This window comes from Chiloscyllium punctatum, chromosome 31 (genome assembly GCF_047496795.1).
Source record: "Chiloscyllium punctatum isolate Juve2018m chromosome 31, sChiPun1.3, whole genome shotgun sequence".
Taxonomy (NCBI): domain Eukaryota; kingdom Metazoa; phylum Chordata; class Chondrichthyes; order Orectolobiformes; family Hemiscylliidae; genus Chiloscyllium; species Chiloscyllium punctatum.
In genome coordinates, this window is record NC_092769.1 from 66,027,865 (window position 1) to 66,042,341 (window position 14,477).

The 14,477-nt window shown below is 53.0% G+C and overlaps 1 protein-coding gene across 4 annotated transcripts in view; it reads left to right on the forward strand.

The window, feature by feature from the left end:
* The window catches only part of LOC140457003 (pyruvate carboxylase, mitochondrial-like), a 1,063,875-nt gene that overhangs the window by 910,494 nt on the left and 138,904 nt on the right, over positions 1 to 14,477 (forward strand). For all 4 annotated transcript variants that reach the window (XM_072550900.1, XM_072550899.1, XM_072550901.1 and 1 more), the window contains one exon: positions 8,265 to 8,486. In XM_072550900.1, the coding sequence (XP_072407001.1) occupies positions 8,265 to 8,486 (222 nt within the window). The remainder of the gene's footprint in view (positions 1 to 8,264; positions 8,487 to 14,477) is intronic.

Consider the following 14,477-nt stretch of genomic DNA (forward strand, 5'->3'; position numbering starts at 1 on the left):
GCTGTGTATCAGTGGGTGATGTGTGTCTGTGGGTGATGTGTGTCAGTGGGTGATGTGTGTCTGTGGGTGATGTGTCTCAGTGGGTGATGCGTCTCAGTGGGTGATGTGTCTCAGTGGGTGATGTGCGTCTGTGGGTGATGTGTGTCACTGGGTGATGTGTGTCTGTGGGTGATGTGTGTCAGTGGGTGCTGTGTATCAGTGGGTGATGTGTCTGTGGGTGATGTGTGTCTGTTGGTGATGTGTGTCAGTGGGTGATGTGTGTGTGGGTGATGTGTGTCTGTGGGTGATGTGTGTCAGTGGGTGATGTGTGTCACTGGGTGATGTGTCTCAGTGGGTGATGTGTCTCAGTGGGTGATGTGTGTCAGTGGGTGATGTGTCTCAGTGGGTGATGTGTGTCAGTGGGTGATGTGTGTCACTGGGTGATGTGTCTCAGTGGGTGATGTGTGTCACTGGGTGATGTGTGTCTGTGGGTGATGTATGTCAGTGGGTGATGTGTGTCTGTGGGTGATGTGTGTCTGTGGGTGATGTGTGTCTGTGGGTGATGTGTCTCAGTGGGTGATGTGTCTCAGTGGGTGATGTGTGTCTGTGGGTGATGTGTGTCACTGGGTGATGTGTGTCAGTGGGTGATGTGTCTATGGGTGATGTGTGTCTGTGGGTGATGTGTGTCAGTGGGTGATGTGTGTCAGTGGGTGATGTGTGTCTGTGGGTGATGTGTGTCTGTGGGTGATGTGTGTCAGTGGGTGATGTGTGTCTGTGGGTGATGTGTCTCAGTGGGTATGTGTGTCTGTGGGTGATGTGTCTCAGTGGGTGATGTGTGTCTGTGGGTGATGTGTGTCAGTGGGTGCTGTGTATCAGTGGGTGATGTGTGTCTGTGGGTGATGTGTGTCAGTGGGTGATGTGTGTCTGTGGGTGATGTGTCTCAGTGGGTGATGCGTCTCAGTGGGTGATGTGTCTCAGTGGGTGATGTGCGTCTGTGGGTGATGTGTGTCACTGGGTGATGTGTGTCTGTGGGTGATGTGTGTCAGTGGGTGCTGTGTATCAGTGGGTGATGTGTCTGTGGGTGATGTGTGTCTGTTGGTGATGTGTGTCAGTGGGTGATGTGTGTGTGGGTGATGTGTGTCTGTGGGTGATGTGTGTCAGTGGGTGATGTGTGTCACTGGGTGATGTGTGTCAGTGGGTGATGTGTGTCTGTGGGTGATGTGTGTCTGTGGGTGATGTGTGTCTGTGGGTCCGTTAGTCTGTGGAATAATTGACTCTGGAAGGTTATGGTGTTTACACATGGAGTTAGATCACAGATTTTGGATCAACAAGGGAATCACTGGTTCTGGTGGCACAGATGGGGAAAGGGATCCCCGGTACAACCATTTGAGTGATGGTCTGATCGAAGGGAGGTCTGGGACCAGTGATGTTCCGCAGAGTTCGGTGTGGGGTCCACTATTGGTTGTAATTTATGTAAACGGTTTGGATGAAAATTTAGAAGGAATGGCTTGTCAGTTTGCAGCTGACACCAGAATTGGTGATAGAGTGGACAATTCCTCAGATGACAAGGGATCTTGATGAGTGGGGTGGCAGATGGATTCGGATTTGGATAAATGCGAGTTATGGCATTTTGATAAACTACACGAGGGTGGGATTATTCAGTTCATGGCTGGGGCTTGGGTAGTGTTGTAGAACAGAGAGGCCTTGGTGTTCAGGTACATATTTGTTTGAAAGTTGCATGGTGGGAAGACAGGGTGTTCAAGAAGGCCTTCAGCACATTTACCTTCATTACACAGACCACTGAGGTCTTGGAGTTGGGACGTCACATTGAGAGGATGTTGCTGAGGCCACTTTTGGAGTACTTTGTATAATTCTGGTTGCCCTGTCCTCGGAAGGATTTTATTGAATTGGAAAATTGGAAAATTATTGAATTCTGAAAAGATGTTGCCTTGAATGGAGGATTTGAGCTCCAAGGAGAGGCTAAGTAGACTGGGTCCTTTTTCACTGGAACGTAATAGGTTGGGGGGGGTGACCTTATAGATAGGGTGAAAAGCAAGTTTCTTTTCGCTAGGGTGGTTGGAGTTCAAAACGGGAGGGCATATTTTCAAGGCGAGAGGGGAAAGATTGAAAAGGGGACCTGAGAGGCAACGTTTTCACACAGAGAGTGGAACCAGAGATCTGCCAGAGGGAGTGGTGGATGCAGGTACAATTACAACATTTAAACGACATTTGGAAAGGTACATAGCTAGGAGAGTTTTAGAGGGATATGGGCAGCACACAGGCAAGTGAGCATAGTTTAGTTTGGGAGACATGGTCATTTTGGACTGATTCGACCAAAGGGTCTGTTTCCGTGCTGGATGATTCTGTAATCGCAGATCGGGCTACCCTGACTAAATGGCACACATTTCGGTTTTTCTTCAGTAGTGAGTCACTGTGCGGACACCTTGCTGTTCAATCAAACACAGGAGTCTAATTCAGCCCAATCTGACAGCAAATAGATAAACGAGTACTGCATCAGTCACTGGGAGACAAGCAGATGTGGGATCTCGTCCCACGGCTGGTCCAGATTGGAGCTGACAGACTACAGGAACACTGGAGGCACAAGAAGCTGATCTTATTCCCACAGCGAGTGGCTAAGATGGGAAAAGAGTTGCCTGGGAGAGCACAGAGAGAGGCAGGTTCACTCGAGGCTTCTCATTCCTTTAGACAGGACATAGAGGCAGGGTTACCAGGAAGGGTCACTGTGCACATTGGTCAGTTTGACAGCAGCCAATGGCATGATGGGAAACTAGCCTTCGTTAGCAATGTATCCATTTGTTGGGGCACTTAAGGTGATTTATTTCAGGTCACTATGAAGGGGTGAAACGGCTTGGAGACAGGAACTCCGACAGTGCGGCACTCCCACAGTACTGAGGGAGTGCCGCACTGTCAGAGGGTCAGTACTGAGGGAGTGCCGCACTGTCAGAGGGTCAGTGCTGAGGTAGGGCCGCACTGTTGGAGGGTCAGTACTGAGGGAGTGCCACACTGTCGGAGGGTCAGTACTGAGGGAGTGCCGCACTGTCGGACGGTCAGTACTGAGGGAGTGCCGCACTGTCGGTGGGTCAGTACTGAGGGAGTGCCGCACTGTCAGAGGGTCAGTACTGAGGGAGTGCCGCACTGTCAGAGAGTCAGTACTGAGGGAGTGCCGCACTGTCGGAGGGTCAGTACTGAGGGTGTGCCGCACTCTCTGAGGGTCAGTACTGAGGGAGTGCCGCACTGTCGGAGGGTCAGTACTGAGGGAGTGCCGCACTGTCGGAGGATCAGTTCTGAGGGAGTGCCGCACTGTCGGAGGGTCAGTACTGAGAGAGTGCCGCACTGTCGGAGGGTCAGTACTGAGGGAGTGCCGCACTGTCGGAGGGTCAGTACTGAGGGAGTGCCGCACTGTCGGAGGGTCAGTTCTGAGGGAGTGCCGCACTGTCGGAGGGTCAGTACTGAGGGAGTGCCGCACTGTCGGAGGGTCAGTACTGAGGGAGTGCCGCACTGTCGGAGGGTCAGTTCTGAGGGAGTGCCGCACTGTCGGAGGGTCAGTTCTGAGGGAGTGCTGCACTGTCAGAGGTTCAGTACTGAGGGAGTGCCGCACTGTCGGAGGGTCAGTACTGAGGGAGTGCCGCACTGTCGGAGGGTCAGTACTGAGGGAGTGCCGCACTATCGGAGGGTCAGTACTGAGGGAGTGCCGCACTGTCGGAGGGTCAGTACTGAGGGAGTGCCGCACTGTCGGAGGGTCAGTACTGAGGGAGCACCACACGGTCGGAGGGTCAGTACTGAGGGAGTGAGGCACTGTCGGAGGGTCAGTACTGAGGGAGTGCCACACTGTCAGAGGGTCAGTACTGAGGGAGTGCCGCACTGTCGGAGGGACAGTACTGAGGGAGTGCCGCACTGTCGGAGGGTCAGTACTGAGGGAGTGCCGCACTGTCAGAGAGTCAGTACTGAGGGAGTGCTGCACTGTCGGAGGGTCAGTTCTGAGGGAGTGCTGCACTGTCAGAGGTTCAGTACTGAGGGAGCACCACACGGTCAGAGGGTCAGTACTGAGGGAGTGAGGCACTGTCAGAGGGTCAGTACTGAGGGAGTGCCACACTGTCAGAGGGTCAGTACTGAGGGAGTGCCACACTGTCGGAGGGACAGTACTGAGGGAGTGCCGCACTGTCAGAGGGTCAGTACTGAGGGAGTGCCGCACTGTCAGAGGATCAGTACTGAGGGAGTGCCGCACTGTGGGAGGGTCAGTACTGAGGGGGTGCCGCACTGTCAGAGGGTCAGTTCTGAGGGAGTGCCGCACTGTCGGAGGGTCAGTACTGAGGGAGCCCCGCACTGTCGGGGGGTCAGTACTGAGGGAATGCCGCACTGTCGGACGGTCAGTACTGAGGGAGTGCCGCACTGTCAGAGGGTCAGTACTGAGGGAATGCCGCACTGTCGGACGGTCAGTACTGAGGGAGTGCCGCACTGTCAGAGGGTCAGTACTGAGAGAGTGCCGCACTGTTGGAGGGTCAGTACTGAGGGAATGCCGCACTGTCAGAGAGTCTGTACTGAGGGAGTGCTGCACTTTCGGAGGGTCAGTACTGAGGGAGTGCCGCACTGTCGGAGGGTCAGTACTGAGCGAGTGTCGTACTGTGGGAGGGTCCGTACTGAGGGAGTGCCGCACTGTCGGCGGGTCAGTACTGAGGGAGTGCCGCACTGTCGGTGGGTCAGTACTGAGGGAGTGCCGCACTGTCGGAGGGTCAGTACTGAGGGAGTGCCGCACTGTCGGAGGGTCAGTACTGAGGGAGTGCCGTACTGTCGGAGGGTCAGTGCTGAGGGAGTGCCGCACTGTCAGAGGGTCAGTACTGAGGGAGTGCCGCACTGTCAGAGGGTCAGTACTGAGGGAGCGCCGCACTGTCGGTGGGTCAGTACTGAGGGAGTGCCGCACTGTCGGAGGGTCAGTTCTGAGGGAGTGCCGCACTGTCAGAGGGTCAGTACTGAGGGAGTGCCGCACTGTCGGAGGGTCAGTACTGAGGGAGCGCCGCACTGTCGGAGTGTCAGTACTGAGGGAGTGCCGCACTGTCGGGGGGTCAGTACTGAGGGAGTGCCGCACTGTCGGTGGGTCAGTACTGAGGGAGTGCCGCACTGTCGGAATTCTCTGATCCATTAGGGAGTCTTGATTACGCGGTGTTGTCACGAAAGTGAAAAGGCAGAACCGACTGACGGGCCGAGCATATTCCTGCCGCTATTTCCTACATTCGTGTGAGGTGTTATGCGTAGCTTCAGAAGAGGGTCCTTCACAAAGATTCAGCAGTCTCACTTGCGACATTTCATTGCCACATGAGGTGTGCATTCCATCGAAGCGCACTGACCCTTGGCTCATGTCGGTTATACATTCAGCTGAGCTTGTTAATTAAAACAATTAAGAATGACACACTGTCGACAAATCCCAGTGAGGAAGATAGATTCTGGGAAGTGGTAAAAACCAACCAAGGATAACTGGGTGCGTTGCGGAGAGCATCAAGTACAATCTGGTTTTGCTTCAGATTTTTGCCTGTGTCGAAAGATTTTTGAATTGAACCAAAAAGAAAATCAAAGGTTAGATGACTGGAAAAGTTTTTAAAAGAGAACTGCAATGAAGAGGCAGAGAATAAACGTTTCAGGGTAAACCAGCATGAAATATCAAACTGGACAGCGGGAACGTCTTTTGTTGCATAAAAGGGGAGAGTAGCAAAAACCAACATAGGGTCCGTGGGGTGTAAGACTGAGAATAATCACAGGCAACTCAGAAATGATGGAGGGGGGGGTTGAACAGCTGCACCGCATCGACTTCACGACGGAAGGCAAGGATAACATTTCAAAACGCTAAGTCATCAAGAGCAGTGGAAAGAAATAGGGTTTGTGTCAGAAGAGAGAAAATGCTAAGGAAGTAATGGGCTAAAATGGCTAAGGGTGCATGCTGGGATATTAAAGTAGTGGCTACAGAGGTGGTACAGGTAGACAATCCTTTATCCGAAATCGTCGGGACCAGGTGTTTTTCAGAATTTGGAATTTTTCAAATTTCTGAACAAGTGATAGTTTGGTGGCAAAATTATTAAAAATCTCACCAGAGGAACAGACTTACTAGGTAAAAACAGGCCTTGAGAGAGAATCTCGGCCTACCTGTGCTGGGCCATACCCCTTCTCCCCCACGTCGCACCTGAGTGACACGCATCGAGTGGGTGTCGACTTGGGTTCCCTGTTTGCACGCCAAACAACCTTATTAGTGAGAAAAAAAACAACTGAACAAAAAAAATCCTTCAGATTTTGGAGCTTTTCAGATTTTGGAACTTGGGATAAAGGATCGTCTACCTGTAATCTTTCAGGAGTCCTTAGAGTAGAATCCTACTGGTCATCGAGAGATGTGGACTATAATCGATTGTGTGGGAGGATTAGATGAGGTGGTCAATTCCTCTCGGTCATCTTGCGCAATACCCCGACACTGTTCAAGTATTTTGGCAAGACTTTCACTTGGTCATGACAGGTTTCCGATTGACGGCCTGAATCGGTGGTTCACCAAGCCATGCCGACTTACTGACCGTGCCACGTAGCCCAGCCACTGGGAAAACCCAACATGGGCATCAGGGCGTGTAGCTGTCTGCTAACTCCACACGGCCACCATGCTGCCTGGGCCCAAACCGCAGAGCAGGGCGCCACCCACCGGGTACCACCCCCAACGCGGCCAATCACCACAGCCGCTGGCATTCCACCCCTCAGGGGCCAATCTCCACTCTCCGGGCCTGTGAGAGGCCGGGCCGTTCAATATGTTCAAGGCCCAGGCAGGGAATGGAAGGGGAAATGGAGGATCACGGGGAAAATGGCGGGAGAGTGGAGTTGAGGATGATCAGACCGGCAGCAGTCTCAGTTGAATGGCCTACTTCTGTACCTCTAGCCTGGTTTTGTTTTTGGCCTGTGTATCGGTCGATGCACTGGGTTGCAGGCCATCCTCTGTCACCTGTGGCAACGTGTCAAATTGAAACTGCTGCCCTGTCAGTCTGTTTCGAGAGGCCTCGGGTGGGTCAGTTGGAACTGCCCAGCTTACTCTTCGATTTGTTCACTCGAGGGGGATGTGTGTGTAACCGGCTGGGCCCAGCGATTATCGCCCCCTACCTGCTTGCCCCCTCGAGAAGGTGGCAGTGACTGGCCATGGTCCGTGTGCTGTGGGTGGACTCCATAGTGATCAATACAACGGCACAGTTTGCTAGGCCCTTTCAGAGGGAGTCACATGTAGGCCGGACCAAGTGAGATTGGCAGATTTCCTTCACTGATGGATTTTCTTCTTCCCCTGACAATCAATGTTTCACAGTCACTGATGGATTGTTAACTCCAGTTTTTTTTAAAAAAAAATCAAATTCACATTCTGCCACAGCAGGATTCGAACCCAGGTCTCTAGAGCATTCACTGAGTTTCTAGGATGAATATTACCACTGGGCCAATCGGCTCCATTTTGGCCCCTGGGTCCTCTCCTGTCGAGGTAGACAGTACAGGTCCAGTTGGGGCCTACTGCACTTGGTTGCATTGACTGGCCCAAGGTAATTTCTTTTGAAGCCAGAAGCTGTGTGTTTGAGTCCAATTTTGGGGCTTGATGGTCATAGGAAGGTGCGGTCGAAAGAAGCAGTCAGACGTATCAATTATTTAGACAACTATACAATCGTGGCAATTAAGGATGGTTCATTAATTCCAGACACGCTGAACGTCGTGGTTTCGTTCAGAGTTGTCAAGGATTGTTTGCTGCTGTCTGGTTGAAGTGTTGAAGGGTCTAAGTGCAGGAAGGCTGTTCCCGAAGACCAGGGAGTCATGGAGACATCGAGGCCTACAGCATGGAAACTGGTCCTTGGGCCCAAGCCGGTGGGGTCTGTAGCCCCATGGGTCAGACATGCCTTTGGGCAGAGAGCTGAAGGAAGGAAAGGGCTCGTTCATTCCTGATGAAGGGCATTTGCCCGAAACGTCGATTTCGCTGCTCCTTGGATGCTGCCTGAACTGCTGTGCTCTTCCAGCACCACTAATCCAGAATCTGGTTTCCAGCGTCTGCAGTTATTGTTTTTACCCAAAAAGGGTCAACTTTGCTCGAAGAGCCTTGTTGACAGACTGCGAACACGTCGCTAAAAACGTCTGGGCCGAGCTTTGGCCAAAGCCGTCCTTCAAAGATGGAATCCAAGATGGCGGCCGATTGGCACGCCTGTCGTCCTGCTATCTTTCTTTGTGCCTTTTTTTTTTGCGTCATTCTGTAACCTCTCTTCCTTCTCCCTTCGCAGGCGAACCCCCGGCAGGCTTCCGTGAGATTCTCCTGAGGGAAGGCCCGGAACGCTTTGCGAAGGCCATCAGGAACCACAAGGGCCTGCTGCTGATGGACACCACCTTCCGGGACGCCCACCAGTCGCTGCTCGCCACCCGGGTTCGCACCCATGACCTGAAGAACATCTCGCCCTTCGTGGCCCACCGTTTCAGCCCGCTGTTCAGCATCGAGAACTGGGGAGGTAAGGCGTCACGTCTCCCAGCTTCTCCTTCCCTTTCCCCACACCCCCCCCAACCCCCCCCCCCCCTCCCCACCTGCCCTGGTTAGTGATCGAAAGGACCCCCCCCCCCTCGACGTGAGACGGGAGCAGAAGGAGGCCTTTCAGCCTCTGATTGTGGTATCAGAATCCTCTCAGACCTTTGTCAATCGAAAATCTGTTGAACCCAACCTTGAATTAATTGACTGATCTAGGCTGTCTCGGAAGGATAATTCCCAAGACTCAAGCACAGCTGAGGGAATGAATTCCTCCCCATCTCAGTCTGGAATTGGAGATGTGTTTTTAAACACTGCTTCCTCGTTCTGGATTCCACAACACATGGTTAGCTCCACTCCCCGTCAAAGCCACGCAGAATTTTATTCACACTGCAATTAGATCAGCTCTCATTCTTTTACAGCCTTTTATTTGGATTTTTAATGATGAATTCCGTCGTAGCCACCTCTGAAGGTCTTCTCTGGCCCTGAACACTGTGTAGCGTCATGCAGCACAGAGACAGGCCATTCTGCCCAACTTATCAGGTTTCCTGAACTGAACCAGTCTCACTTGCCTGGGTTTGGTCCATATTCCCCCAAACTTAGGTGGCACGGTGGATCAGTGGTTAGCACTGCTGCCTCACAGCGCCAACAGCCCAGGTTCGATTCCACCCTCGGGCAACTGTCTGTGTGGTGTTTGCACGTTCTCTGCGTGGGTTTCCTCCGGGTGCTCCGGTTTCCTCCCACAATCCAAAGCTGTGCAGGTCAGGTTGGATTGGCCATGCTAAATTGTCCCATAGTGCCCAGAGATGTGCAGGTTAGGGTGGATTGGCCGTGCTAAATTGCCCCATAGTGTCCAGGGATGTGCAGGTTAGGGTGGATTGGCCGTGCTAAATTGTCCCATAGTGCCCAGGGATGTGCAGGTTAGGGTGGATTGGCCGTGCTAAATTGTCCCATAGTGCCCAGGGATGTGCAGGTTAGGGTGGATTGGCCATGTTAAATTGTCCCATAGTGCCCAGGGATGTGCAGGTTAGGGTGGATTGGCCGTGCTAAATTGTCCCATAGTGCCCAGGGATGTGCAGGTTAGGGTGGATTGGCCGTGCTAAATTGTCCCATAGTGTTCAGGGATGTGCAGGTTAGGGTGGATTGGCCGTGCTAAATTGTCCCATAGTGCCCAGGGATGTGCAGGTTAGGGTGGATTGGTCGTGCTAAGTTGCCCGTAGTGTTAGGTGAAGGGGTAAATGTAGGGGAATGGGTCTGAGTGGGTTACTCTTCGGAGGGTCGGTGTGGACTGGTTGGGCCGAAGGGCTTGTTCCCACACTGTAGGGAATCTAATCTAATCAAACCTCTCCTATCCACATGTCTGTCCAAATATCTTTGAAATGTTGTAACTTAACCACTTCCTCTGGCAGCTTATTCCATACACGCTCCACCCTCTGTGTGAAAAAGTTGCCCCTCGGGTCCCTTTTAAGTCTTACCCCTCTCACCTTCAACCTACGCCCTCTCATTCTGGACTCCCCCACCCCAGGGGAAAAGACCTTGGCTCTTTACCCTATCCCTGCCCCTCACGATTTTATAAGCCTCTATAAGGTCACCCCTCAGCCTGTGATGCTGCAGAGAAAATAGCCCACATTCATCCAAGCTTACCTTATGACCCAAACCCTCCTCGTCTCAGTAACATCCTTGTTCATACCTTTTACACCCTGTCTAGTTTAATACTATCTTTCCTGCAGCAGGAGGACCAGAAATATATGCAGGACTCCCAAGTGTGGCCTGTGAGACTAATTTTTTTCCCCCAGTTATTTTTAATGTCGCAACCAATCTCTGTTCGTGATCAATCGGTGTTGATCAATGATTCTGCTCTCTCTGTGATTTACAAATGATGAAGTAAATGACCTGTCACATGCAGTCTGCGGGAATCCTTCACTGTGATTGGCTGGGTACTCTCCCTGTTGCTGGACGTCTGTCGATCCCGCAGGCTGATCCCGAGTTTCCAATGACTGTCCCGAAAGGAGAAAATGCGTGTCCCGGAGATTCTGAGCTCCTTGATGATCACTCTCTTTGGCATTCCCACTAAGAGCAATGGGTTTGCCATTGACTGCCAACTCCAGGCCAGCGTGTGGCGTTTCTCGGTGTTTTCCGGTCGCACCGTCAATGAGGGAATCCGTTATCCTCAGTCGCGGTGATTCCATGATTGTTGCCTGCACTGCCCCTGTTTAAATATCGAACTTCGAGCATCGAACAATACAGCGCAGAACAGGCCCTTTGACCCTCGATGTTGCGCCGACCTGTGAACTTTTCTCAGCTCGTCCCCCTACACTATCCCAAAATCATCCATGTGCTTATCCAAGGACTGTTTAAATCTCCTTAATGTGGCTGAGTTAACTACATTAGCAGATAGGGCATTCCACGCCCCTACCTGAGTAAACCTGCCTCTGCCATCTGTCTTAAATCTATCACCCCTCAATTTGCAGTTATGCCCCCTCATACAAGCCGACATCATCATTCTAGGTAAAAGACTCTCACTGTCTACCCTATCGAATCCTCTGGTCATCTTGTATGTCTCTATTAAATCCCCCCTTAGCCTTCTTTCCAATGAGAACAGACCCAAGTCTCTCAGCCTGTCCTCATAAGACCTTCCCTCCAGACCAGGCAACATCCTGGTAAATCTCCTCTGCACCTTTTCCAATGCTTCCACATCCTTCGTGAAATACGGCGACCAGAACTGTACACAATATTCCAAGTGTGGGTGCACCAGTGTTTTGTATAGTTGCAGCATGATATTACAGCTCTGGAACTCAATCCCTCTATGAATAAAACCTAACACACCGTATGCCTTCTTAACAGCACCATCCCCCTGGGTGGCAACTTTCAGGGATCTATGTACATGGACACCAAGATCCCTCTGCACATCCACACTACCAAGAATCTTTCCATTGACCCAGTACTCTTGCCTTCCTGTTATTCTTCCCAAAGTGCATCACCTCACATTTAGCTGCACTGAACTCCACTTGCCACCTCTCAGCCCAACTCTGCAGTTTATCCAAGTCCCCCTGCAACCTGTAACATTCTTCCACACTGTCCACTACTCCACCGACTTTAGTGTCGTCTGTGAACTTACGAATCCATCCACCTATGCCTGCGTCGAAGTCATTTATAAAAATGACAATATCAGTATCATTTTCACTCTTTGCCAGTGTCCTGATGCATTTGATTTGATTTGTTATTGTCACATATGCCTCGATACAGCGAAAAGCTTCGTTTTGTGTGCAGTACAGGCAGATCATTCCGTACTAAGTGCGTTCAGGGGCAGCGAGGAACACAATGTTACGGCCTCGGGGAAGGGGCAGAAAGAGAGAGACCAACATTAAATTCAAAATTTGAGAGGTCCCCTCTGATAATGGCGGGGAAGAGTCTGTTCTTGAATCTGCTGGTTTTGTATCTGCTGCACGACGGCAGAGGGTGGTAGAGATTGTCACCGGGGTGGGAGGGCTCTTTGAGGATGTCAGCAGCCTTCCCAATGTAGCAGGAAGTGCAGGTGGAGTCAGTGGAGGGAATGTTGGTGATGGACTGGGCTGTGCTCTGAATTAGGTCGGGGACTGGCGTTTAGGTCAACGGCTGGTGTCAGAGGTACCCACAGTGCCAACGTACGGGTTTGGTTCCTGCTGAGATGCGACTGCCCCTTGGAGCGGAAGACCAGGGCATCAGATGACAACAAGACACAAACTGGGAGCAGGGGGAGGCCATTCAGCCCACCTTGCCAATTCGACAAGATGGCTGATTCGGTGACCTCCCTCCTCCTGTTCCAGCCATCCCCCTCCCCCCCCCCAACACGGCTGTGGAATCTGGGAGATGTGACCTGGAAGGGTTGCTGCCAGGGACAGGGCATGCGGGAGCCCTCCGGGTTTTCAGCACGGGGAGCTTTGCCAGGCTCGTCCCATTCGAATCCGAAAGGGGAGGTCATTGCCCGAGAACACCGGGTCAAACTGGACACCGCCCTGGGGCACGGGCCCCTCCCCTGAGTCGTGTTTTTGGTTGAACAGGTCGGCGCAGCATCGAGGGCGGAAGGGTACTGCGCTGGAATGTTCGAGGTTCACCAATTCGGGTTTTCAGCCATTTTGACTGATTTCACGCCTGTGTGCCTTTGCGCAGGAATAATTTTATTCTGTGCGTCCCTCCTGCTTCCCCAAACGCTCAGTTTGCTATCTTTCCAGCCCATTGTGTGTTGTAATTTGTCGTTCCCTGTCTTGTTGTCAGTGCATTGCCAGAGTATGTTTCTCACTCCATCTCAATTTGAAGGTGATTCCTCGATCTGTCTGTTGTTGAGAGCTGTAGGTTGTTATCTGTGAGCAGGATAGATGAGTCTAGGCCTCAATTGATCAGTGCTCGCAACAGTTCCCACAGCTGTGCCATCTCTTGTGTCCCGCAATATTTATTCCCAGCCAACCTCCCATTCCCTTCCCCCTTCATGCTTTCATTTTGAGTCCGAGATCCGACCTTTACAAGGGGGAGGTGGGGAATGGTGACAGGTTGACCCAGGTAGGGGTGAGGGCCGGAAGGTCAGAGGTTAGCTGTCTCTTGTCAGCTCACAGCAACGGTTTCGCCACCTCCTCCTCTGACACCCCGGCACTGCCTTCAAGTGTTTACACTCACATCCCAAAATGACCTGCATTAAAATCGCACAGCCACGTGACAGGGCCGTTGGAAATGCAGCTCTCAAGGTTCAGCGCTCCCTCCGTATTGACCCTCCGACAGTGCAGCACTCCCTCAGTACTGACCCTCCGACAGTGCAGCACTCCCTCAGTACTGACCCCCCGACAGTGCGGCACTCCCTCAGTACTGACCCTCTGACAGTGCAGCACTCCCTCAGTACTGACCCTCCGACAGTGCGGCGCTCCCTCAGCACTGACCCTGTGACAGTGTGGCCTCCCTCAGTACTGACCCTCCGACAGTGCGTCACTCCCTCAGTACTGACCCTCCGACAGTGCGGCGCTCCCTCAGCACTGACCCTCTGACAGTGCAGCACCCCCTCAGTACTGACCTTCCGACAGTGCGGCACTCCCTCAGTACTGACCTTCCGACAGTGCGGCACTCCCTCAGCACAGACCATCTGACAGTGCGGCACTCCCTCAGTACTGACCTTCCGACAGTGCGTCACTCCCTCAGTACTGACCCTCCGACAGTGCGGCACTCCCTCAGTACTGACCCTCCGACAGTGCAGCACTCCCTCAGTACTGACCCTCTGACAGTGCGGCACTCCCTCAGTACTGACCCTCCGACAGTGCGCAGTCCCTCAGTACTGACCCTCCGACAGTGTGGCACTCCCTCAGCACTGACCCTCCGACAGTGCGGCACTCCCTCAGTACTGACCTTCCGACAGTGCGTCACTCCCTCAGTACTGACCTTCTGACAGTGCGTCACTCCCTCAGCACTGACCCTCTGACAGTGCGGCACTCCCTCAGTACTGACCCTCCGACAGTGCGGCACTCCCTCAGTACTGACCCTCCGACAGTGCGGCACTCCCTCAGTACTGACCCTCCGACAGTGCGGCACTCCCTCAGTACTGACCCTCCGACAGTGCGGCACTCCCTCAGTACTGACCCTCCGACAGTGCGGCCCTCCCTCAGTACTGACCCTCCGACAGTGCGGCCCTCCCTCAGCACTGACCCTCCGACAGTGTGGCCTCCCTCAGTACTGACCCTCCGACAGTGTGGCCTCCCTCAGTACTGACCCTCCGACAGTGTGTCGCTCCCTCAGTACTGACCCTCCGACAGTGCGGCGCTCCCTCAGCACTGACCCTGTGACAGTGTGGCCTCCCTCAGTACTGACCCTCCGACAGTGCGGCGCTCCCTCAGTACTGACCCTCTGACAGTGCAGCACCCCCTCAGTACTGACCCTCCGACAGTGCGGCACTCCCTCAGTACTGACCTTCCGACAGTGCGGCACTCCCTCAGCACAGACCATCTGACAGTGCGGCACTCCC